A 27,726-nucleotide genomic window follows, 5' to 3' on the forward strand; every position below is an offset into this window, starting at 1 on the left:
ACCTGAGCCGAAGGCAGTCGCTTAACCGACTGAGCCACCCAGGCACCCTGCTCGGGCACTTACTAGGTCTACGTGGCAGGAGCTCTTGCAGGGGTGCAGATGGAGGACAGTAGTGGGACCGGGGGGGGGGGGGGGGGGGGCGGGTGGAGAACAGGGAGTGGGTGGGGACGGATCTATAAAGTGACAGGCTTTTGTTATTTCCGTTTTTGCATTTTGTCACCAGCCTAGTAAGTCTAACAAAACCATCAGCAAATTTAACGTCAAAACAGAGCATTTGCTTGAAAGAGGTAACAGATTGGAGTAAGGTTTTAAATACCTGTGAGTAAATGCAAGTAATTTCCAGGTATGAAAATTTAAAACCTTTCTCTTTGACAGCAGAGTTAGACTCAGGGCACATTTAAGACCCAACCAAACTAAGAATACAGAATAGAAGGTCTTCAATAAATACTTAACCTTCAGGATAGAAGGGCAAACCAAATTTTAAACAAGACACTATTTTAATTGGACACCGTGCCTTAAAGACCAACACCATTCAGATAACCTGTTTTCCAACACTGTACAAGTCTTTTATAAAAAAAAAAAGTTGTCTTCTCATCCTCACTTAAACAACTAAGAAACTGCCTTCTGCTCTAACCAATCAGTAAATACGCTGAAGCACAGACTTTAGATCTAGTCTATGTGCTATATATTTAATTGCCACTTTAAGAATCTCAACTGTGTTACTTCCCATGGCTATTTCCAGGTTGTCTGTTATACTCAGATGCTGCCTGTCCAGGAACCCAATTCCTGCCTTGCTGGTAGCCCCTCTTCCTAGAAAAGTAATCCTCCCTAAACATTCTGGCACCACCGCCCATTCTTGGAAGAGTGCTATGCAGGGGCAGCTATGGTTCCTACCTGGTGCACCCCAGTGCGTTACCAGAGGGGTACATCCATTCGAAAGATGCTTGACAAGCTCTAGTGGGTAGCAATCACGAAAACCACTTTTTTTCTGGAAAATGTGTGACCATGGCCAATAGGGTTTTCTTCCCTGGACAAGAGTTAGAAGAGGAAAAAAGGAATCCACACCAATTTATTTCAGGTTACCTTTATCCACAACTGTGGATCCTTAGAATCTGCCTTCTGACAAGCACCCAGTTGATTCTGGTCAACTTCTACTCCAGTAGAACACCAGGTGGTGTTCTGGTTTTAAGAGGGAGACTAAAATATGTTTATCTTCACTTCCTCCATCGTAGTCATGGCATTCAACATTTACTTAACATCTACCACGTGCCAAGCACTGTTCTGTAAGCCCTAGGGTTCAGGCAGTCACCAAGAAAATCCCTGCCCCCATGGAGCTTACATTCTAGTGGAGGGTGACTGACAGAACCAAAGATACAAAAATAGCAAAGCAATCTGGAAATGAGGTAGTCCATTATTAAAAATAAAAGATTCCTGGTTATAATAAACTAAATGTGGATTTTGAACCGTATCTTAATCCCATTTTAATGAAAATGCTCAAAGGCAGTATTGAGCACCGCAGCATCTGCCCAACATTCTACCGGAAGTGTAGATACATTAATAGATACATACGTTAAAGGAAACTGAAAAGAAATCAGGGTCAGTAAATAAGACAAGGGTGTTGGTAGTATTTTATTTTCAATGACCTGCTAAGTCTCCTAGTCTTCCTGGTAACATGTGCATGTGGTCTTAAACCAAATAACATGAAATATCAGCACTGAAGCCCTGATCACCAGGGTTTGCTACACCTGCCCGGGACCATCTGTTCTCATGTCAACACTCTTCCGAATCAAGGACCTCTGCCCCCTTCATTATCCTAGTCACCACTCCTTTCCCAGTCCAAATCCTCATTAAACAGATACCCAAGGCTGAGCGGGGCCATAGGCTAAAATATAACCTAGCCAAAGGAAACTAATTAACAATGTTTTTTACAAGTTTAGTTTTTTCCAAAAAGAAGCAAGCTAAGATTACTAAATGGGCATTCTCAATTTTGTTTAGCTATGTTACGATTTATGAATTAGCTTCACTTCTGTGAGCAAAAGTAATCACATAAACCACATACCAAACAATTCAACTCACAACTCTTAACCAGTAAAATGAACTATGAAAATCTAAAACATATACAATGTTAGTATCAACTCTCAGAACAGGCAGAGTTGCATATGGCCACGTACTTCATGCCCACTTTGTCCAGATGGTTTTGGACTTTTCTTCATTGGTATACCAAAACCCAAGGAAGAAAGATGGAAGAACAGGGAAAAAAAATCACAGTTGGGCAAGTTATGGTATCGACTGGTTGTTTATAGCAAAACCTGGTTTACCTCGAAAATGCAATTCTCCAGTATCACCTGGGAACTAGGCTCTTTGCAAATGCCCAATAGTTCCCCAGAACGGAGCAGAGTCAAAACAGGAGATCTGCAGGCGAGCTGAGTCCAGCTGCCAAGACCAACTGGACAGCTCCACCACGTGAGGTTCCTTTCCAACATGCCGCTAGCCTGCCTCTCCACTAGCAGCCAGCAGACAGCACTCCAGCTCCATTTGTCTGGCAGACCTTCCAAGCTGACTTCAAAATACTAGAATATGGGGATCATTTCCCAGAGGAACACTTCAGGGAAACAATGGTTAGTGAATCGCAAAAAACACAATTTGGAAAAGTCAAAATTTAGCATCTGTATTAGAACTGAGTTAGAACATTAAGGAAGTCATTTGACACATACCTTTTGTTAATTGTTACTCTCATTGACATTCTTGTTTAAAAACCAAACTGTGAATGCTATGTGGATTAAGCTCTCTCTTCCCTCAAATAAAATCCTAACTAGATCAAAAAGTCAATTACCATTAGTGCCCTGACTCTTTTGCCCAAGATTACAAAACCCACCCCCCAACTATATATACTTCCCTGCCCCTCCTCTATTTCCTAGATATAAACTGAACTTCCTTCACATTTAGGCCATTTAAAAACCAAAAGTCATTCTTGCCCCCAAAAGAGATATTTACACAAAGTACCTTGGGAATTAGTTTCCAGCCTCTGTACTAATTGTCAAAGTAGATCCATTTAAGTAGACTGGAGCCCACATTTCATATTAACCTGTACTAATTAACACATTTGTTTGAAGTTGTAATTATTCACATAATTTCGTTTCAAAATAGAATAGATGGCAATCTAATTCAATAGTAACCTACTTGGACATGGTAAGTAGGACACTTTATTCCTACACATAGAATTCGTATTTAACAAAACCTGCTCACTTGGACCACTTAACAGAAGGCTTACATAAACTAAAGTCTAAATCATTTTCGCATCTTTCCAATGCATACTAAAAATGCAATTTCGACGTTCAAAATGTATTAAGTAGGAGTCCAAATGCTGATCTTTAACAAACAGGAAGATTTAATTTGGGCATGCCGCCTAGAAAAGTGTCTATAGATAAATTCTTTTCCTGTTTTTTTTCTATTTTGTTGAGTGCAAACTTTACTCACAGATACTACCAAAGATCAACCTAGACATGGTAAAGCAATGGTTTCCATTACCCGGGGACTCTAAATTAATGAAATTTTACTATACTAATATTCAGTAGAGCATTCATTTTTAGAAGGATGAAAATTTCTACTGTTCCATCCAGAAATTAAATTTTAATTAAAAAAATTTTTTTAATTCAACAAAGCTAATGGACTTTTGATACTTACACAGAACATAGAAATAGACCCTGAATGTACACAGACCTTACTAATAAAATAAAATTGCTTATTTCATGGCAGCCTGGAAGGAATAATTAAGTAATAAACGACAATAAGAAAAAACCACTTATCAGATAGTCTAGTCTTTATTGAAAGACTTACTTCAACTGTGGTTTACAGCTTTGGCTTACGTTGGCCAGTCATTTCAGCCTCTCACTGCCAGCAGACATAAAAACCACGTGGGAATGGTATGGGGGAAATACTAGTAGAGAGATTATCAGAGCAAAGAAGATGGCAGTCAGAAACACATCACCAAAATAAATCTCAAAATAATTAAGAAATAAACATTTTCTCGCATGCCAAAGAATCTCTGCTGTTGTTTTTAATGAACATGGAAAAGGCAACGATTCTTAGGCTTAAATTGATCAAGATAGCACTGACTTCACTTTGTTATAAAATAGACTTGAGTCTGTGTTAGCTTGACAGTTGTATTTTAAAATGGTGCATTTTATTTGGATAATTAGCTCTGTATTTTAAAAACCATTTAATATGAAATAACTTCCATTAACTGAACTGATCATGAAATCTTTCTTTCAGATTGAGACGAAGGACACTTCAGTAATAGGTTTTCTATGGCGCTAGAACTAGTTTGGATCATTTTATGAAATCCTAGAAAAGACAACCAGGAAAACACTGCAGCTACAGTTACCTGCTACTGCAATAAGCTACTTAATTTACTAGCAGACCAAAAAAGGCAAACTGAAAATATTGATATATTAAAAAAAAAAAGTCTTTAGTTGTTCAAGTTTCACATATATTCAAGAAATTTTAAACTAGGAGGCATAATTGATATAATTTGAGTGTTCTCCTTATAAAATATAAAGTAACTTTTCCATAACATCCCCCAAGAACACTAGCCATAAACAAAGAAATAAGGATAACTTTTATACAGAAGAGGGTCACAGAGGACTCCTGTGGTTAAAACTAAAGTGCCGTAACAAATCTAACCCAAAGATGAATTTCAGACCCCGCAAATATTCATGTTTAATACATTTGACTGTTTTTCTAAATGGGGGAGGAAGAAAAATACCAGAATTATCGTAGTCGCCAATTTATAAAACCATCATTATTTTAAAGCTAATTGTAAGACCTTAAACGTTTAAAAAATAATACTTTGTGGGTATTAATTGCATCTTACTACTTAACTGGTAAGGGTTTTCTCATTTTGATGCCCAGACCTCAAAGCAACATTTTAAATACACTGCCTAAACATTTGCACCCTCTAGCTGTCAGAATTCGAATACATAGGACTTTTATCTTTTACATTCTTGTTAGAATAGAAATTTGAGGCAGGTTTTATCCACATAGCCTGAAAAATACCTCAGAAGCAAAATTCAGTCTTCTACACCTACCCAATTGGTTCATTTACAAACTCTGCACACATACAACTCAGCCTCTGATCAGGCTTGTCATCCCATGCACACTACCCACAAAGAAAAAAAGTTAAATAAAAATAAAAGCCACAACTCTGTGTACTACTTAAGCTGAATATCCAATTATAAATTGGTACATCAAACTGTCTAAATAAGATGTTTTAGCAATCTTGTTAAAAAAATTCTTGGGCAAAATATATCTAATTTTAAAAAACATCCCAAGATTTTTTTTAAAAACACTTGTACTATACAACTTATAGGAACCTTGGAATAGGTTTACAAGGTTTTAATCAAGGTATTTACATACCAAGTGATGTAAAGAAAGAAAAAAAAAAAAGAAATCTGATTTCCAATGACATTTTAAAATGTACTAATGCATCAAAGATTTGTATGAAATTAAAATTAAGGCTTTTTCTGTATAGTAATTCGTATAATTTTAATTTTACATAGTAGCCAACCTTGGAAGTGTCAGTCTTCAACATTCTTATCAATCCACTGCATTCAATGCAGTGGAGTGTGTTAAGTGTTACTTCAAATAATTACATTGCTGCTACTTCTATGTTGAAGCATGCTTTTTAAACACTGTAGTTATTCAATATTTACAATGTATATCATTTAAACTTCATGTAAAAGCACAAGTATGACTGTCTGACTTTAATACAAACACCATACTTGGAATTTCCCCCCAAAATGAAATGTAATTTACTACAGTTTTAATAATCAACACTTTTTAAAGTTTTAAAAACGTCTTAATGTGGACCACCAACATTCGCTCAAGTAACTCAGATAATGCTGTTCCTTATTTAGTTTGTAAAATTTCTTTATCAGTCTGGCTTCAGTTTCTTTAGGCATAAAGTAAGTATTTCCTCCAAAGCGACTCCAAAATCATGCAATTTCTTCTCAATATCACACTTTTTTCTGCTGACTTCGAATGTGGTCCACCTCAGGGGAGGGGAGGGGAGTATCAAGGTTCAGGATGAACTTATATGTGATTCCCAGTTTTCCACGATCCTCCCTTTTTTTGCTCTTTTAAAAACACAGTGAGTTAAAATACTGAACAGCAAGATAAAAATGGAATAGTATCTAAGAATCAAAATGTATTACCCATTTCTCCTATTATATCAAAATTTGTAGTCAGAATTGTCTTTATTGACTTTATTTTAGTTTTTGTACACAAAGAAAAATCATGTTCATATCCATCATGAACAAAAACTTAAAAAGGCAGAACTAGAAGACATGTGTCCTTCACCAAAGCAAAGCTGTGCTAAAGGTTCCAAACATTTCAATTTTTAAAATAAATATTTTCATTTTCCGATGTCTACTTTCATGTCTTCAGAGTGTCACAGGAAACTGAAGCTATCATGAATTACAATTTTGTTTAGAGTCCCAGCTCACTGTGTTTGGTAACTTGCCATACCATATCCAGCTTGGTTAGGAGGAGGTATTACAGGGGGAGGAGCTTGTCCTTGGGGAGGCTGAGCACCAAATCCACCCATCCAAGCAGCAGAAGGCGATTGACTTGGGGGAAAAAAAAAAAAAAAAAACAAAATCTTGAGCAAACACAAGGAAAAAACTGTCCATATATTTATCCAAAATCAAGCAGAGCCCCATCATAGAATAGATAAGAAATCAACACAGCCACAACAAAGAGCAAAGAAATAAATGACACATCCATACATGTATAGAATACATATCCAAACATTAGTCTTACATTTTTGTTAATATAATCACAACTTAGCACAATGACTTCTCTGAAGAACATCTCAAAACTGATTTTTAAAAAATGACGAATCACCTACCTATCATATATGGCACACATAGTACATCAATATAAGAAATTTAAAAATCACAAAATTCATGTTGGAAAGAGAAGGAAGAAGGAACCAGTAAAAATAAAGATCTGGGCTGGTCTGGGGGAAAAGGTGCAAAGGACCAACCCACTCTATTAACAAAGGAAAAAAAGCAAGCTACTTTGTACCACATAAATCTCTTAGACTTCTCACACGAGCCAACAGACACAAATCATTAAATTTCTAAGCATATCTAGACAAAGACCTTTTCCATGCAAAAATAAATGAGATAAGACAGATTAGAAATGTAAATGAAATTCTACCAACAGCTTACAGAGATAGAAGGACACACCAAATGTTACCCCAACCTCCCCTTTCACCTAGGTAATAAAGAGCAAATTTTTAGCACTATAAATCACTTTTCATAAGGTTTCTGTAACACTTAAAATGTCGAACAGCCTGATGAATTTACTTTAAATAGATTCTCCTAGAAAAACACACTCATAATTTCTTTTGTCACAACCGTATCGGTTTCTATACTGGAAAAACCCAAACAACTTACTCTACTCCAAATCCTTGTTGGTTCCACGGTTGCCCGTATACTCCATATGGCGGTACTTGCCACCCATTTGCCATGTACTGTCCGTACTGTTGTGGGTTTCCATAAACCTGGCTCCACTGCCCCCACTGACTATAGTCGACCTAGGAAAAAGCAAATCACCGTTTTAGGGAGTAAGTAAGAAACACAGTATTTGAAGAAAGTGGGAGACAAGGAAGAGAAAAACTAAGTAAGCACCCTTATGTGAATAGGACTCTGTTATTTATCATTGTCTAAGTTTATTGGGGTGGTGACACCTGTGGAAAGAAAGTATTAAGATTCAGTTAATACCGCAAAATAATCACTTTTGAAAAAGCATTAATAAAATAAACTGAAAGCAGCTATATGCTTTATTTTCTGTTTATTTTACAGAGTTTTTAAAGCTTCTATGTAGATATGTAAGATGGAAACCTTAAAAAGTGCTGTGAAAAATCGAATTACCTGTTGGAAGTTTTTAGTCATATCAGGAGATTCTTTACCCCAATAGCATTTAACAACATGTCCTTCAATTGTAGTGCCATTCACTGAAACAATGGCATGAGCAGCACTTTCGTGGGTTGAAAATCTAAAAGGGGAAGATAGGAGGATTTTGTCTTTTTTTTTTTTTTCTTTCAAAAGAACTTACACAGCAAATAACAGAAACTCAGTTTATAACTGTCAACTTGGTATTTTCCTAAAGTACATTATGTAGGTAGGTTAAAGTTCTATGTTGCAAAGAACTACTAAAATAACAAAGGCTGATACCTGAGGGGATCAAATAATGTAACTGACTGAAAGGAATGGGTCAAACAGAAGAGTAACCTGTAGGTCGAATTTTACCTGACAAATGAATAGCCTTTCTCTGGAAAAACTCTTATTTCCATAATTTGTCCAAATGGTGAGAAAGTCTGTCTCATAAGCTGATCTGAGAAACAAAAACACACAAAATACTTAAGGCTCATGACACTGACACGAAGAGTGATAAAGCTCCTCAGAGAAGGGGAGGAGAAAACCACACGTTGTACCTGTTAACCCAGAGGCAATTCCTCCACAGTACACAGTACAATTTTTTGGACTTGACTGGTTTACTACATCTTCAAATCTCAACTGTTTAGTGTTATCTATATGCAGAAAGAAAAGAAAAACGTTGATTAAACAGTAGTATAAAACAGATTACTATGTATGAAGATACACCTCATTGGGGGAGAAAATAGCATTTTTTTTCTTGATGCCATGATTTGATCTATAAAATCACTGGTTCACAACTCCAAATATACTAACTGTCAAAGCCCAAATTATTATTAGACAATTAAATTTCAAGATGAAATGAGTCTTACAATGCTAATAAAATTTAAATTTTAAGAAATTAAGATTACACTACTTGATCATTTTGTGACGTATCCATAATTTCAACATACACACTAGACGTATCTTACTTTCTTGTGTACTTTTAGGTGCAGGTGGTTTACGTGTGGCCCAGTTGGTTCTGATCTGACGACCACCCAACCACTGACCTCCCATATGCACAATTGCATTTTCTGCATCCTACAGAGAAAAAAGAGAAAGAAAGAGCAATTACAAACACAGAAAACTGTGGCATGTAAGACTCAGTAAAATGAAATAAAATGCTGGCACCGCTGGGATCCAATAAATCTTACCAGTACCGGGAATGAATTCACTAAGCATCCTAAATAAACAAAACTGAACTAATACCACCAAAAAATGATCTGAACTCCAGTGATATGTCAAAACTATTTTTCTTTAAGCACCAAGGGAAACTGATCATAATTCAAATATGCAAGAAAAAAATTATAACCCCACTCATTACCAAAAAGAGGGAAAGTAAGAATCCCACAAGTATCTTAATTTAATGGCTGATCTGAAATGTAACTTTTACTGAAGGATACACGGAAACTCCCAATACTATGGTCTAAATTACCTACCCCCAAAATCTACATTCCAGTAGCAATGGATCAGGATTGTGACACAAGATTAAGAATTCATTTTAAGACAGAAGACTTCTCTATTAGGATTTAGAATGCTACCAATAAAAATGAGTTTAATTATCACAACTAATGTGAATTTGCAATGAATCTAAGCAAAGAAAGAGTATAGCTCCAACCTTCATCTTGCCACTTCAATAAGATGTAGATAATTTAAGTCGCTAAAATTGGTCTAAAATGCTACTATCAAAGCCTACTTTATTATAATCTTATAGTTAATGCAAATGCTTAGACATTTTGGTACCTCTTTAAGAATACATGCAAAACTCATGATGAATTGTTTTAATTTTCATTTACATAATTTGGTGTAGTCATTAATATCCTAGCTATAAAAGTATGGATGATAATTTAAAAGTTAAAACTGAGATTTTCATGGTTCAGACTAAATATAATTTAACTTCCCTCCAAATTCTGAGATTAGTTCATATGTCCTAATCTTGAGTTTGACTTCCAAAACATCTTACCTCCACCAATGCATAAATGCAACCATGATACTTTCTTATAATCAGACTTTTTCCAGCAATTTATTTCCAAGAAAACAATTACACTCTACTATTAAAATACACAAAATTACATAAAAGCTGTTGTAGGCAACATCTAAGAATATTCAAGATTCTGATTAACAACTAAATTTTGTATTAAATTTACACTGAGTTGAAAAGAACATACCAGTTTGTTATAAAAAGATACAAAACCATAGCCTTTGGATTTTCCAGTTGCCATGTCTTTAACTACTCGGGCATCCCTGTGAAAAGAAGCACAGCTAAATGAGGGAAGTAAGAGTCATCCTCAAAATAAAAACTAAAAGGAACCACACACACTGTATTGTGAGCATTTTTTTAAATAAAATTCCAGTTAGCCCTAATTAACTACTGCCATTCCTGAACTCTCCCTAACGCTTCTTTACCTGTTAGAAAAAAGCAGTAGGACAAAAACATGTAATAAACATGCAACCTAATCAAATAGCCTGCACTTTCTAAACTAAATGCTCAAATTTGAAGATTAATAGGAACAATAGTTTCCTTTTCTAATATTCTATTGGCTAGTGTCCTCTAAGGTTTACTGGTTCTATAAATTACTGTAACAATGCTAACTACTTTACCATGCAATCTCTAAATAGTTAAATGTCTTCTGCCTAGTGATACAAAATATATGAAATATTAAAAAATTGAAAAAGAGGTAAAAATAGGAATTAAAAAGGCATACATGGCCTGTTAACAGATTTCTTTATTTTTCTTGGTCAATTCTCTACCATCATTTTGGAGTTTGGGCAGCTGTAAATTTTGAAAAATTGACATTTTCAGAAATTTAAGAAAGGAGAATAAAAAACTAACAACAATGCTAAGCACACCAGTACGAAAACAACAAATTTACACAGAAATTTTAGTGAGTAAGTTAAAATGATTGGAAATATAGAACTCCACTGAATATAGAATGTTAAAATGTAAATACTAAAATATGTATATATAAATAATGTATAATAAGAATAAATAGAAATGAGAAAAAAATCTACAACTGAGTTCCAGTGTGCACAGTTCCTTGCAGTTAGCCTTCAAGATCCTGTCCATTCTTATGAGCAATTCTGCAAAATAACCAGAATGCTATTACTTTTAATTGTGACTTGGACTTTAGAAAAACTGCAGGTCTCAGGTATAAATAAAGATTGAAAAACAGCAACCTGTATTATTTTTTATACTGATTTTTAAAACAGTACTACTTACCACATTTAAAGATTAAAAAGCAAAGCAAGTATCAAAATAGAAAATTAATAATTAAATCTTTCTTTCAAATAAATCTACAGAACAACAAATTATATACAGAAAAATGTTGTTCTTAGGTGAAACATATTCCTGTAAAGTAGTACTACAACGTTTCATTTAAATCTACAGGAAGTACATAAAATATACGGATTTTAATCAGAAAGATATATTGTGATAAACATTTTATAGAACTCATAAAACCACTTTTAATTTTCCAATATATTTGATCACAATAACATACAATGAGATTTGAGCATAAACTTTGTTAAAAATCAAACCACATTTAGGCCCTAACTAGCAGAATCAAATACCAGTAACAAAAAAACATCCACTAATTAATTCCACATTTATGGCTCAGACAACAAAACATTTTAGGATTATAATAGTACTACTTTTCAGCTAAAATATCAAAACACATTTATCATTATAATTAAACATGTACATTTCTAATTTAACCGCAATATACCCAAGGATTTACCTACTTTTCCCAACTTATAAACTCTTCCTATGAAAGTTTAATACACAGTATACATCACATTCACTTTTGGTTAACCACCAAATTTTGAAAACATTTGACAGAAAGTTGGATTTTTTTATAGGCTGTACCACCCAAACATATGCTTCAAAGATAACAAACGAATCACTTAAAAATTTTTCACATATTATACACAGGATTAGATGAAAACAAGACCCCAAAACATTGAAATGACATTAACATTTTCAACAACATCTACTAATCAAAAAACAAAACAAACCAACAAACAAACAAAAAATCACACTAACTAGGGAAAGAAAATCTTAATTCCAGTACAAGTTAATCATATCATACAATTTTGCCTATCACTACTGAGTACAGTATTGATTATGATACTTACGATATTTTACCAAAGGGGGCAAATGCTGATTTGATATCTTCTGTTGTAATTTCTGGACTCAAATCCCCAACAAACACATGGAAGTGATCTGAAATCAAAGCATTTGGTCATCAAATACTTAAAAAGCCAGCTACTAATAAGCCCTTTCAGGCAACACTAAGGGAAGAAAAACCCTATTTAAGCTCGTAGCGCTGCCAGGATAATTTCAGAACTCTTCCACAGTAAAATGCAGCAGGAGTACTTACTGGAAGTATCTTTTTTCTGGCTACTTGGTGTTGTTGCCCAGTTTACTTTGACCTCCTAAAAATAAAGATTATATTTAATACAATTATTAGGCATGTCATTATGAACCATAACACTTACCATTTATTAAATCATTTATCAAACAGGATAATTTTTGTAAAAACACTAGGCTGAATAAAGCGAAACCATCACTCAGCAGAGCTGAATATTTGTTTAAAAACTTGCTAAAAAGAATACAAGCTAAAAAAAAAAACCACACACAAGCTAATTCGACATGCAAAAATATATACTCATGAGGTGCCATCATTGTATTATCTTACCTTTCCCAAAATTTTTCTCCCATTCATAGCAGCTAATGCAGCAGCTGCATCTCTGTGTTCATAAAATTCCACAAAGCAATATGGGTCATTGCTTGTATGCTGCAAAACAGAAAATCCAACAGAAGAGTTGACCCTTCTGCTATCGGGTTGCTGAGAAGAAAATCCAGGAAAAAACATTACTGACAGCTAGGAATGTACAAGGTGAGATTGCATAAGCTTATGAAAGCCTAACACTTACAAAAATAAGATTTACAGCTACACCTGACTTTGCAGCTCAGAATACTGTTGTACTCAAATAGAACCATCACAGCAGTATAGAATCATGACTATCAGTATTAAAAGCAAAATAAAATACAGAATTCTGGTGAAATATGTTAAATATAAAACAGAAATTTATATTAGACCAAACAAAACCTTAAGGACCACTCCTTACCACTGCTCTTCACTCTCCCAACATTATTTTCAAAAGGATGAATTCTATTTATGCCTCATAACCCTTCATAAACTATATCCCATGACAAAAAAAAAATACAGAAATGAACCAACTTTACAAACTTTACTTATGATTGAAACTAGGATGAGTACTGCATAGGAGGAGACGAGATTATGTACTCCTTTTCTGGATAAGGAATGAGAATAAAAACAGAAAATTTTCAAATTTATAACCAGCTGTTGAAATGAACTCCCCATCTTTCAAGCTATCCTAATGAACAGGAGATTCTATATACTTTGAATTTAGTCTTCAAAGACCAGAAAAATATGCTAGAAATCAAGAAAAGAACATCTGAAAATATGTCTGAATAAAATATTCCAAAACAAAGCTACAATTTTATATCACAAAAAAACCAATATAAGAAATCTTTATTAAATATATTCTACAATACTATACTTGACAGGAGGTGGCAAATAGACATTTATAAAGACAATTAGAAAGTACGACCTAAGTTATAGCAACTTTATAATCTAACAACCAAAACGGAAATGAATTTTATAAAACTCCAACTTGCACTGAAGAGCTATGCAACCGTACAAATACATTTTTTGCATAAGGCTAAAAGCATTCATCACTGTTCAGTGTAAAATGCCCTAAAAAAAATAGTACTATTTTAAAATGTGGAATGCTAGTTGCACTTACAAGGGGTACAAAATACCAGATAAAATAAAGATCTTTTCAACAACCACTGTTTTTCATTCCAGGAAAGTTTTAGAAGAAAAATCCAAAATAAGACGTCTAAAACAATAGTGGCGAGGCAACCAGAAGGCATTTCCTTGAGGGAAAAAAAGTGTGATCATTAATACTGACAAGAAAACTATGGGCTCTCATACAAAATCCTACTGTAGCCATGTGAACTCTATTCTTAAGAGATATAGAAAGGAAATGGAGAAAAGATTCCAAAGAAAAACATGCACTTAAATTCCTCTTGTGAAAGAGTTAACATTTACCAATGATATTCATCTGTAGAAAGGATTTAAAGGTAAAGAGCAAGCTAAAACTATGCTAGTCAATTTTTCATTTTACTCCTATCTCTTCTGCCCTGATGGTCTGTACAGAAAACACTGGTAATTATAGCAAGACATACAGGGGTCCAATGGCAGATCCATGGTAACAATAGGCTTTAGTAAACTACCCTAACTCATGCAGACTGACTTCAAGTTTACCTAATAGTAAGAGGCCAACCCCATTCAATGTATGAACATATGTGCGCACACACACGCACACACACATTCATATCACACCGCATTTCATGTAAGACACCACTGATTTTTGTCACAACCCAACTGTCAGAGAATTTTTTAGCCTTAAAATCGGTAACATAACATAGTATACAGAGAAAGCTAGAATCTTTTTTTTTTTTTTTTTTTTTAAGATTTTATTTATTTATTTGAGAGAGAGAGAATGAGAGACAGAGAGCATGAGAGGGAGGAGGGTCAGAGGGAGAAGCAGACTCCCTGCTGAGCAGGGAGCCCGATGCGGGACTCGATCCCGGGGCTCCAGGATCATGACCTGAGCCGAAGGCAGTCGCTTAACCAACTGAGCCACCCAGGCGCCCCGAGAAAGCTAGAATCTAAGATAAACAATTATCTAAAGTAAAAAAATCACAAAACTAAGGGGAAAAAGCATTTTTTATATACTGAAATGGAATTTATGGAAAGGAAAATAAACACCTAGATATTCTGTACTAGAGTTCATACTCTTTGGAACCTTCCCATTTATGCCACCAAGAGACACTCTAAACATCAACCATGTGCTTAACCGTAATAATTATTGTTACCAATTTTTGTTGGGTGACATAAATGTCAAGACAGAGAAATATGAGATTTTACAGCTATATACAAGTTTGAATGTAGGAGTTGTAGAATATGGATATGTAGAATATGGATAAATTTTACAAATTCATTTCAAATCCTTCTCCCCACAAATGGCTGATTGTGCACACAAGTTTTAAAAAGAATACTATTAAAATAAATCTTTATCAAATGTTTCTCAAAAATTTTCTAGAGAACTCCCTCCACTTTCTCACATCCCATTCTCTCCTGAACCCACTCCAGTTGGCTGCCTGGTTGGGTAGGAACCCAACTTGAAACTTTGTGTTGAGCTCACCATTGACCCCTCTGCCACCTCTGTGATCTCTTTTCTGTCCTCACCTTGACTTTCAAGCAGAATTCAAAACAGCTAACGACTCCTCCCCTCCTTTAAATACTCCATTTTAGATTCCACACAGCCTCTTGGTTTTCTGGTTTTCTCAGTGGAGGATCTTTGAGAAGGCAGTTCTTCCCCCTTAATTCAAACTCTAAACGTCACCCTAAGTGTTGAGATGCTCCAGGGCTTAGACCTAGACCACTCTACTCCTCTCTATCAGCACTCTCTTTAGATCAAGGAACTAGACCTCATCTAGTCCCATAGGTTCAAATACCACTGCAAGCTGCTATCATCAGCACTCGTCTCTCAGTTTATCCAACTACTTACATATAATGTTCCTTTGGATGTCTAATGCACACCTTAACACTGCCAAAACAGAACTCCTAATTCCCAGCACTCCCCCCATCCATCCCACACCTCCCTTGGTCATGCCCATTTGAGCGAATAAATAGCATTACCATCTATACAACTACAAACAAGAATCTTTGCATCTTTCCTGATGTCTTTCTTTCCCTTATGTCCCCCAGCCAATCCAGTCCTATGGATTCCACCTCTAAATTATATCCCAAACTTACCTATTTCTATCTCTCCACCTACCAATCTAAAAAACAAGCCCCCATCATCTCTTACCTAGACTAGTAAAATAAACCCAGCTGCTTTCCTTCCTTCCATTCCTGCCCCCTACAATCCATTCTCCACAACAGTCTCCAAATAATCTCAAAAATGCAAATCAGAGAGTGCATTACTCTGCTTAAAACTCCCACCACAACCAGAGTAAAATCCAAACTGTGTGTCAGGACCCACACTTCCCTAGGTGGTTCTGAACCCTGCCTGCCTGCCTCTTTACACTCATTTTCCACCACTTCCCTCCTCTCCCCAGGCTCCAGCCATCCTGGTCTTTGGTTCCATGAACTCACCAAGCTCATTACCAACTCAACAGCCTTTGTATATGCCATTCCCTCTGCCTCCAACTCTTAACATAGATGGCGCCATCTTGTTATTCCTGTCTCAGATCAAAGAGGTGACATCTTCCCCTCAACACCCAACCTATATAAACACCAACCCTCCAATCCCCATCATAGAGCTGCTTTATTCTCTCCATAGCTCTTATCCCTATCTGCAATTATCTTGTCTGTTAACAATATTCTCAACAGTATGTAAACTCATGGGGAGTCTCCTCCCTTTCGCTCTCCACTATGTCCTCAGAGCTCTCAAGAGTGCCTAGCACAAAGTAAATTTTTGATGAATGAAAGAATGAATCAATGAATAATCAGAGAGGAAGGAAAGAAGAGGTACTGGAACAGAATAAGGACTCTTCTTAGTTAGAAAAGAAGATCAAAAGGCCAATTTGCTTTATGGGTTTTTCATGGTTCCCCTCGCAGGGTATAACACAAACTCCTTAGCACAGCTCCGGCCCCTGCCGGACACTGGTGCCTCCTATCCTGGCATCTTTTATGATTAATCCCATTCGGAACACCAACCGCACTATGGTCTCTAACTTCCCACTTCCTCTCATGGGCACTCCTGCTCACTCTGTCTACCAGACTGGATCAACATTCTTCTCTCTTCTGGGATCCCTTCTTCCTCAGATTCCACTACTCTCCTTCAGTTTCAGCCTAGACGCTGACTCCCGCAATAAAGCCTCCCCTGACCCGAGGCGGTCCTGGACCTCTGTGCTCCCATAGCACTTGACGCTGCCTGCTTCCACGGCACTTACCATCCTCTGTCATTTGTGCCTGTTAACCCCTCTGTCTCCCTCATTAGGCTGTAGAATTCTACGGTGCTAAGAACGGTCTTATTCAGCAGTGTATCTCTAGCACTTACAGGAACAGCTGGTACATAGTAAAGTCTAAGAAGTGCGTTGATGAATAAAGAAAAAGGAAGAAGAGAACGAACTGAAACAAATCTTTGGGCTTATATAGGAGAGTATAAAGGGGCATGCAAGGTTACACTGATTTCTTCTTTATAAAATGTTTGGAGAGTATAAAGAGAAAGTTTCCTTTGCAAAAAGGAAAATAAAATGATTGCCCTACCAATTTAAGTCCAGTCTATGTAGAGCTGCTGTTATTAGTATTTATTAGAGGTACACAAGGTGCATGGTGCTACACTATGCACGTAAGAACCTAATGTTCTTTTACTACACCAATTCCTAAACTTTAAATGTCTATCATCTGAATCAGGAACATTCTTATTAGAATTGTATGAAATATTATATAGTTTTTCAACACTCTGAGATAAGCGCTAACAATTTTTTACAAGCAGAATCACTTGAAGGTAACTATATCCTGAAGAATGACCATGTGAGAGTAACAGAACACAAACTTTGTCCTCTCAAATAAAACTCCGTTCCAAACCTAGTCTATCTGCCAAATCAGTAAGTCAACACAACAAACACGAATCTCTCCATCAGAATAACTTGAGGCATAAAATGATATTTTAAAATGATACTAATCAACTCATGTATCTCACAACATTAAACATCACGCTGTCAGCACATGGAACTGGGAAGACCTTACCTCTGTTATCATTTTACAGCTTTTACAGGGTCCAATCTGACTGAATAACTGAAGTATAAGGACTTCTGTCACATCTCTGGAGAGGTTACCTACGTATCTGTTCAAGAAGAAAAAGAATACATTATCAGCAATTTCCCTTCAGCTCTGGTTCTAATGTATTACCACTTAAGTACCTTTTATTTCATTTTAACTTCCTCTGTCTTCAATAAAATTTTTTCCAATTAAGCCTAATCCTATGCAAGTAAAATTAACCCTTATTTAGGAAAGCAGCAAGTGTTCTTAGGTACTAAATTAGGCCACTAAAGTAACACTTCAAACATCTGTGATAAAGAAGAAATCAATGTGACCTTGCATGCCCCAAAAGCATTATTATTATTCTGTATCCTACATATCATTGCCTCATCTTACTTATTAGAATAAAAATAATAAAATTTAAACCAACCTCCAGATAACTGTAATTTCTGGATATAAAACACAACTCAAAATAGTGTGTGTGTGACTCACACACGAATACCACCAAAAATACTGATTAATTATAACACCTGATCAATAAAGAGACATTAGACATAAGGCGAGTTTATCTTAGACCCCCAACAAAAACAGTTACATGAATAAAGAAGAGAATAAGAGTATAGTTAGCAAAACACACAGAGATTGGAAGCTTTTGTTTTGTCTTGCTAAACAAGATTTATTGATGATATATCTTCATTGTTTTGTTTTAGGAACGCAGGGCAAAATAATAAAATTTCCTAGTCTAAAATACATCAGAATCAACAAAATACATCATTATATAGATAAAAAAGCAAACACAAGGATGTCTTCAGAATTTCAGAGAAAACTTAAGACAAATCTAGGTATGCTTTTCACTATGCCTATTTAAAGATTTGGAATTATTTTTTTAAATTACATATTGACTATATATATTCTGTATTAAGAAATTCAGAATACTCAAAAGAGAAGAACACCACCGCCCAGAAATGACCACCTGGTTTCTCTTGTCCCATGGATTTATATTAATTTAGCTTAATAAACTGCCAAACTTTTAAGTCTTTCTGGTACTCAGTGTATAATTCCTAAAACTCACATTTGTTGTGAACAACCTCAAGAACCAAACAATATTTATAAAATTTAACATAGCTTCTCCTGGAAATTAAAAAGACGTAAGTTTTCTTTTCCTAATGATAACATATAACATCTGGAAACTGAGTACTGAGACCAAAATAAGCCTTGCATCTATGGTTACCATATTAAATACATAACTGCTTTAAGCTGGAACATTCTGAAAGGGAAAAATAAACCAAGAAAGGTAAAGTGTAAAAAAATTATCTGATGAAGAATGAGTAGCAATTTCCCAGTTCAGCTAAGAATTTCATTGCAATGGGTACTAATATCTACATAGTACTAAAACTGAACCCTAAGTCCAATGCTACTTAAATAGAAGACTAAACCAGTGACAAACAGTCCATCTTTTTCGTATAATTAAAGTAGAGCAGACCCATTGGTAGGCCACAGAATGACACACTTTTTCCAGCAGTAGCAAAAGGTTATAGGATTATAAGCTCGCCAGACAACTGCCTGTCCCTTTTTAACTCAGAGGGATTTGTGAGCCTGTATCCAGGGAAAAATTTCTTTTTGTACAAGGTAGAACTATCTATAAAGTAAATGAACAAGTGACCTTGGACTCCTAAATGTTATATTCATTTAGCCTAAAGTGCTAGTTAGCTCACCTCTAAGAGAACAGAAGAGGAATGGATAAACTGATTTTCACGTATTGACACTAATAACAAAGTCAAAATAGAACACCACTTCTATATAATAAAATTTAAATAAATAGTTTTAAATTTGCAATACTGTTTAAACATTGATTTGTTCAGAAAAAAAACTGCATGGGCATTAATTACCTTCCACATCTAACAGTTACAATTAAAGTTGTTACTGTTTAATAGGACCTTTATTCCAAGTCAACCTTTTTTGAGTGAGCTATACATTTTGGAGAATTTCTAGGGGCACATTTAAATAAAGTAATTTACATTTCAAGCACTGATGCCAAAGAGCAAAATGGTAATCTAAGTTTAGAATGTCATGAAATACAAAAATCCAGTTTTAAGGTTTCCTATTTTTCAAATATCTCCACTAAAAGTTCAGTGGTAAAGCAGCAAACTAAATTCCAAAGCTAATATAAAAAAGGCCTTCCATAACAACACACAGAGCTATCTTAATTTACCAGGATAAAAAGGATATAATTCACCATATAATTTCACCTAAATGTTACCCAAATCTGACTGCCTTTTCCTTTACTCGAGTTCAGTAATTCATTCACTTGCATGTGTCTCCATCCTTCATAATATTCAATAGAGAAACTTCTTATAGCTTTAAAAATACTGTACGGCACAGCTTAAGTACCTTACATTACCATAAAATTATGTCCCAAAATAAATACTAACAAAAATATTTAAGGAAGATGTTCAACACCTGACCTGGAAAGAACATCATCTCTTGGCAGTACCCTGAAGTGTATTTTCTCTTTCTAAATTATAGTGTCTATGCTTCACTCTTTCTCTTCTGAAGTAGTCAATATATTCTAAAGTTCCAAGTGCTTAAGTATAAAATTTCTACTTGAAGAACATACAAAATAGCAGAAAAAGACAAATAGCTTAAATTCTTGTATTAAGAGGTCAATTCAAAGAGTAAACACTTAGGAAATTCTAAAACAATTTTTTACTCGAGGAAAAAAAAGGCATACCTTAGGTCTATTTTGTCTTCTATGAACAGGAACTGTAGGAACTAAAGCATTAAAAACGGAAAATGATGCTTTTATCCCTAGCGTAAGGGTTAAAATCCAATTTGAGACTAGAAACTTGGCAGTTTCACAGTAGGCAAAAGTTCACATTGCCAAACTACTTCCTATGTCCAACTGGGCAGAATTTTAAGTTAGGAACATCATGCCTTTCGGAAGACTAATCAAGCTTTTTCAACACTGAATGTACTCTCACTCAAAAGAATAGCCCTACCAAGGTTGAAATTAATTACATGCACTTTTGCACAAGATACTTTGGCTAAATTTCCATTAAGTCACATTTTTGCTTTTGTTCTTGACGAGTTCCTATGTAAGAGGAGATTTTATAACAATATCCTTCAATGGGCCTCCAATGAACTGATCAATTTGTCAGTATTTCATTTTACGAAGGAGGCAAGGTGGAGGAAAGATACAGGGTGGGTATAAGTGAACTGACCACCTACATAAGGGATATCGACACACATACACACACATTTTAAAGAAACAGAGAATATGATTAAGTTGGCTGAGGTGCTTAATTACAGCCACAATATAGCCAAATCCATCATATAGCTAGTCAATTTTATAACGGGATCTAACAGTTTCTTCTGCTATTGCCCTCCGATGTTCAGATTATATTCTAAATCACTGCCTTATTTCCTCCTTTTGACAGCCTCCATCAGAAAGAAAGAACAGCCTTAAAGGATGGCACTGCATAACATGGTGTAATCCCAGATCCACAATTCCTACTCATTTTGAGGCATCAGATAAATTAAGAAAGTTAATTAAACTACAATAGAACACCACCATAATTTAATGTTGTATTATAGATTCAGATATACCATGGATCAAATCTCTGCTCTCAAAAGCTACCCACAAGTTTGAAATGTGGGTCCCACAAGGTCGGTGTCAGGCAGTTTAGTTCCAACACCAGATTACACAGCATGATCTCGTTTGTTTTTTTTAGATCACAAGTTATTGAATACATATTACCCCAAAATAAATGTCAAATAAGAACGAAGAACATCAGAAAACAGACCTTTAAAGGATAAATAAACTTTAGGCTCAACATCAAAGCAATTCTATACCACTTTAAATACCATCAAATAAATTAGTAATACTGTAGGTAATGAATATTTAAAGACCTACCTAGGCTATAAACACCATATTGTTTTCTGATGATAGAACCATATGTCTTAGCTTGTGTGTGTCTGCAGGAAAAAAACCTCACTAGTAACACACAGGCATTTTAAGGAAACAGTTTAAGATAAGCTTTGTTAAGAGTACATTCTTTTAAAACATACTAGCCACGTGAAAACCTAACCCACAGATCACAATGTAAAATAAAAGGATCTCCATAAACAAAATAAAACCCTACTAGATGTCAACCTCTAAAGTCATGTTCAAAGTTTTTGTCATGTTACTTATACCTAAAAGAACCCTTTGAGGGGAATTATGTAAAATGAACGCTTAGAAAAAACTATACTATGCATTATTTTAATTAAAATCTGACCAAGAAATCCCAATTCTGAAACATTTGCTTTTATCTCAAAATTCCACATTCGAAGGTTTTAAAAAAATATATAAAAATCAACAGACCACACCATGTATGACAGTCATGTCTGCTCATAATTTTACATTAATCAGGACTTAAAAAAAACAAACTTAATACTAATTCAATGAAAAGAAGTATAATCATTGTAAAATATTTGAGTACCTCTTGTCTTCCAGGCAGTGAACTAAGTGCTGCAGGGGTAAGACCTAGGAAGATGTAGCAGTCCTTGTCTAAAAAAAAACCCTTCCCATAGAGAAGAGTGGGAGAAGGAAAAAGGAAGACAGAATAGTAAACATGTACTGACATACAGGTACAACTAAGCTCAAGATGTTTCTTTACTCACATGTACACATGTCACATTCTTAGACAACTGTAAACGTAGACAACTTAAGTGTATTTCAGAGAAAGAACAGGAAATTGGAGAAAGTAGAGGTTAAGAAGTAAGTGACAAAGTTAGCTCATTAGTCTACTGGAGAAGGGTCCAAGGTCTGATGGAGATAAAGATAAGGCAAATGCAAAGATAGTTATATGAATTAAAGGTAGTGAAATGGCGTATTATTTAGCCCGACAAAACCAGTAATTCCTCTTCTTAAGGAACAAATACAATTAATGAGAAAGGTACCATGAGAATTTACCAATTATTCAGTAGCTTTTATGATGCAATGATGACATTTCAGATGTTTAGATACAATGTAACTTTTATCTTTGTTAAATACATGCTAGCTAGGCACTAAATTCAACTTTCCCAGATGCTTCCATCAAAGCACACATGGCTAACTATCAAGCCTTGGCTTCAACAGATCTTAAAGGGCAAATTTCAAATTGTCCCAATTCTCTCTTTTTGGGGAAAAAAAAGTTAGTAATGGGAGACAGCACAAAATATAAAAATTCTACAAAACAGACTTTTCCCTGAGACATTTGATGTGCTTAAGTTGGCCTCAAATTCTCAAAACAGGATGGCAAATACTTTAGTGAGACATTAGAAAAATAGGGATACAACGAGTGCAAGCCCACCCCCCACCCTCCCCAAAACGAAACAAAAAAACCAAACCTGTATCAATATTGTAAATAGGTATCTATCTTCTTTACTGAGCGGACTTTCTTTGGTAGAAGAGATGAGAAGCTAGTCCAACTTCCTGAGTACCCATCCACCTTCATCTATTCCCCAAAAAGTAATTTCCAACAGATAGCAGAGCCAAGTGGCCTATGATCATATCAATACCAGGCAGAGGCAAGAGAAAACAAAGCAGCGATCTGACTCCCCGTACTCGAGGTAGGTGTGCTGAGCTTCCAAAGGCTAGGAAAACCGAAGGGGGCCAACTTAAACATTTAATGAGAAGTTACTCAGACTTTTTTTAAAAATGCAGGAAAAAGAAAGGAGTGCCACACTATCTGGAAAGGAATGCAAATGCTGAGTCATCACTCTTCATTAGGAAAGAAAGGAAAACTCGAATAAGCGGTTGGAAGATGGAAATTCATTCATTAGATCGGGCTTCAGGTAAAAAGCAACAGCAAGATGGAAGAAAAGGTGCTCAGAAGACACACATCGAATAGTGAACGGACATCACTTTATCCAATTCTGAAGGTCTCAAAGCACAAACAGATTAGGAGGAGGTAACACCCAAAGAGCAAAAGCAGTTTAACAACTGGTTGTCAGTTTAGCGTAGGTAGCGCTCAAAGTAAACTTCCAAGAGGGGAAAGATGCTCCGGCGGCAAGAGGCATCCCTTTTGCACTTCAAAAGTAGCGGGCGCTTGGCGAGTGTCTCTGACAGCGTGGGCGGGGGCACGTGGGACAGAAAGAGAGAAGGGGCTTGAGTGGAGGAAGAGCGTCCAGTTTCCTCGGAGAGCTTAGCTTGGGAGAAGAGCTGGGAGCGATGGAGCTGGGGACTTGCAGAGCGAGAGCGCTAATTCCTCGGGGCCCGCGGGGCACGAGGCTGCGGTCCCACCCCCAGTCCCACCCCCACCCAGGCCCTGCCCCCGTGGGGACCGGCAGCTCCCGGCCCAGCCCAGGGCCCCCACAGCAGAGGGGGAGCAGGAGCTCTCCCGGGCCTGACAGCCCCAGCCGTGCAGAAAGCCGGCCTAGGGAGGGTGTGCAAAGAAGGGCGCGAGAGGAAAAGGTCGACACAAACCCCAGACCCCAGGAAGTGACTGTGTTTGGGGGAAGGGAGGGCTTCCTTCCCAAGGAAAAGGGGACAGAAGAGAAATGCACTCCGCGTCCGCCACCCCGGCCAGGGAGCCGCCGTAAGTCCCAGCTTCGGCCCCGCTCTCCTGCTCCCTCCCTCAGCGTCCCGCCGTGCCCGGGCCTCTCGGCGCCTGGCAACCCCCGTCTCGGGTACTCACAGAGTCCGGGGCTGCCCGTCGTCTTCCATCATGGTGGGTGCGACGGAGCGATCCCGGGACAAGGGGGAGGGCAGGGCTGGGGAGGGGAGGGGGTGGGGAGGAAGGGGAGGGGGGCTCCGGGCACCAGCTGGGGACAGAGGAAAAGCCACCGAACCCTGCTCTCGGGCTCTCTCCCCCCAGCCCGCTCCGGACACTGCGCTCCAACCAGGAGGAGCAGGAGGAGGAGGAGGATGAACAAAATGGCCACCGCCACCAGCCAGGCAGGAAACGGGGCAGAGCGCAGGCGCGGCCCGCCAGGTCACCGCTCAGGCCAGCCGCGACGGCCTGTAAAGGGAATAACTGAGTGGGGAGAAAAACAGGCCGCTAAGGAAACCCTGTGCCCAGTCCCGACGAATCACGTCGTCGCTGAGTGCCTGCTGGTCGGCTGAAGCCCAGCCAGTTCAAGAAGAGATCGAGTGAAAAGGGAACCGCCGTGAAGCTGAAGGTTCTGGGAATTGTGGTCCTGGAAATGAGAGAGGGAAGCACTTCTCCAGAGGACTTCTGGGAACTGTAGTCCACAGGAGACGGCCGGCGCCCGCGACGCGCCGGGTCGCGAAGAAGAGACTTCTGGGTAGTGTAGTCATACGTGAGGACGTGCGGCCACCAGGAAGTCGGCGTGCTGGAAGGAGAAGCAGAGAATAAAAGCGACGTTGAAAGGCGGGGAGACGGGACGGAAAAAACGCTGACCGGGAAATAAACTACAAGTCCCAGAGTGCCTCGCGCTGGGGGCTGTCCTAGGACTGCTCGGAGCATGTTAAGGCTCTTCAGTTGGCTCAGCTTGTGCTACCGCTCCGCCTCCGTCCAGCCTGAGAGCGGTTTCTTTAATTGCGTCTGAATCCCTGCTTTGGCTCCGCGTGGTGTCGGAGTCAGCGGGCGTTTCGAGCCGTCCCCTATTCATCCAAACAGCCGACCCGTGGTCATCAACCGCCGACCCGCGCGACGGGCTGGAGGGGCTGTGGTGGACGTCGGGTCCGGGCTGAGCTGGGAGCTGCGCTCGCTGGGTCCCGGCGGGCTTCCTAAGGTCCGGCCTTGTCTCTTGGGCGTGTTTTCCCGCAAATAGGTGTTGCTGGCCTAGGTTGGCCGTTTGTAGATTGCTTTGTAAGTTTCAAAGGTTCCCCCGTCCGTTATCTCGTCGGATAAGATGGTAAGTAGAGCAGTCCTCCATTAAAATGACTCATCGAGTCAGTGTAAGGTGCAGTGATAATGCCCTCCAACCCCTTATTTAATTCTTGGAGTGGAAAAAATCTTTGGGCCGAGACGTGCAGACTTAAGCTTGTGTTTGCAGATATCCATCCTGTAGACGGGAAATGAAGTCTTGCTTGAGAATGGAGGGAGCCGTTTTCAAACTGCTTCTGTAACCCTGTAGAATTCCCCCCCCACACACAACAGTTCATGGTGCGCTTACGTCCCCTCCCCCCAGCATCTTGAGTTTGTACCCCCTCCTGGTGAAGGGTGGTGATAAAGATCTTTCAGCCTGTTGCCCGACCTTAAAGGTCCCAGTTAAACAGTGCCTTAAGAGTTGGCTCTGCCAACATGTACTGAGGGGGAGGGGGATTTGAACCTGGAAAGCTTCATAGACTCCATGGCAAGGAAGTTGAACCCCGTAAGAGTCCGTGGGAGTAGCAAAAGGGCGCAGAGACCAGGATCCAGGGTTAAGTATATAGTTATTTGGGGAGGGAGGAGAGGGGAAGGCATGGCGAAGGGGTCTTGAGAGTTGAGAGAGGTGGGCTTAAAGAATTGTATTGTGAAGGACTTGAGGAGTTGAGCTTTGTCTTTGAAGCAGTGAGGAGTTTCTCAAGGGTGTTTGCTTTTATTGGACTTAGGTATAGAACTGGGTTTGTCATAATCCAATCAGTCATTGATCCACGCCTAGCCCACTGTATTAGTTTCCTATTACTGCTGTAACAAGCTTAGTGCCTTAAAATAGTAGGAATTTATTATCTTACAATTCTGGAGGTCAGAAGTCAAAAATCAGTTTCACTAGGCCAACATCAAGGTATTGGCAGGCTGGTTCTTGCTGAAGTCCAGGGGAGGAATGGGTTCCTTGCCTTTTCCAGCTTCTAGAGGCTGCCAGCATTCCTTGACTTTTGGCCTTACCCACCATCTTCAGAAACAGCGTAGCAACTTCTTCCCTCTCTGACCTCTGCTTCTATCCTGACCCCCCTTTCTGACTGGTCTTCCTGCCTCCCTCTCACCTACAAGGACCCTTTGTGTTTACACTGGGCCAAGGATAATCTCCCCAACTCAACACCTTTAATCACATCAGCAAAGTCCCTTCCCCCCCGTAACACATTTACTGATTCTGGGGATTAGGACATGGACATCTTTGCTAGGCCATTATTCAGCCAACCACGCACAACCCACCTTTATTAATTTAGTTGCTTTCAATGTAATAATAGCTGTGAACTCTCTACCCTAAAAAAAAGTTATAATGACAATTTACAACCAAATGTATGGTTTGCCTCCCCCAGCCCCATACTAAGTGATCGTCTTGCCTCCCCTCACATGGGGTGAATATAATCACAAATCTTCACCAATTCTTGTTCTCCTTTTTATGAATTTTTATTCCATATACGTATTTATACAGAATACAACTACATATATATATATATATGAAGTGTGTATGCAACGTATTTTTAATTGTTTTTAATATAGTAAAAAAGTATGCTCCCCCTAAAAGAAAGAGAATATGCCCACTACACACCTGTTAGAATGGCTAAACTCCAGAACACTGACACCCCAAATGCGGGCAAGGATGTAAGGCTACAGGCACTCTCATTCATTGCTAGTGGGGGTGCAAAATGGTACAACCACCTTGGAATACATTTTGGTAGTTTTTTACAAAGCTAAACCTAGCTCCTAGGTATTTACCCAAATAAGTTGAAAACTTAAGTCCACACAAAAACCTGCACATGAATATTTACAGCAGTTTTCTTCATAATTGCAAAAAATTGGAAGCAACTAAGATGTCTTCCAATAAGTGAATGGATAAACTGTGATACATTCAGATAATGGAATATTATTCAGTGAAAAAAAAAAAAGCTATCAAGCCAAAAAAGCCCATGGAAGAATCTTAAATGCATATTCCTAAGTGAAAGAAACCAGTCTGAAAGGGCCACATACTGTGATTCCAACTATGTGCCATTCTGGAAAATGTGTAATGGTGGAGACTAAAAAGATGTA

The 27,726-nt window shown here is 37.8% G+C and overlaps 1 protein-coding gene and 1 long non-coding RNA gene across 9 annotated transcripts; one reads left to right on the plus strand and one right to left on the minus strand.

The window, feature by feature from the left end:
• Positions 1–3,802: 3,802 nt before the first annotated feature.
• Positions 3,803–24,691, minus strand: TIAL1 (TIA1 cytotoxic granule associated RNA binding protein like 1). Of its 8 annotated transcripts, XM_035030196.1 has the most exons (15): positions 22,327–22,405; positions 21,759–21,820; positions 17,834–17,930; positions 12,677–12,826; positions 12,359–12,413; positions 12,114–12,201; positions 10,992–11,060; positions 10,685–10,752; positions 10,148–10,223; positions 8,912–9,020; positions 8,501–8,596; positions 8,316–8,400; positions 7,938–8,061; positions 7,461–7,600; positions 3,803–6,626 (listed from the first exon to the last, which is right to left on the minus strand). In XM_035030196.1, coding segments are annotated over exons 8-15 (759 nt in total). In that variant the 5' UTR covers positions 10,687–10,752; positions 10,992–11,060; positions 12,114–12,201; positions 12,359–12,413; positions 12,677–12,826; positions 17,834–17,930; positions 21,759–21,820; positions 22,327–22,405; the 3' UTR covers positions 3,803–6,499. The 8 variants fall into 8 exon arrangements, with proteins under 8 accessions (XP_034886087.1, XP_034886105.1, XP_034886097.1 ...); XM_035030214.1 differs by lacking the exons at positions 21,759–21,820; positions 22,327–22,405 and adding an exon at positions 24,505–24,691 and having other exon boundaries at positions 12,677–12,775; XM_035030206.1 differs by lacking the exons at positions 21,759–21,820; positions 22,327–22,405 and adding an exon at positions 24,505–24,691.
• Positions 24,215–25,771, plus strand: LOC118027069. The gene is made up of 2 exons (XR_004683747.1): positions 24,215–24,405; positions 24,685–25,771. It is a non-coding gene; the product is annotated as an uncharacterized LOC118027069 (long non-coding RNA).
• Positions 25,772–27,726: the final 1,955 nt, after the last annotated feature.

The sequence above is a fragment of the Mirounga leonina genome, unplaced genomic scaffold (assembly GCF_011800145.1).
Source record: "Mirounga leonina isolate KUSES-001 unplaced genomic scaffold, KU_Mleo_1.0 Mir_114, whole genome shotgun sequence".
Lineage (NCBI taxonomy): Eukaryota > Metazoa > Chordata > Mammalia > Carnivora > Phocidae > Mirounga > Mirounga leonina.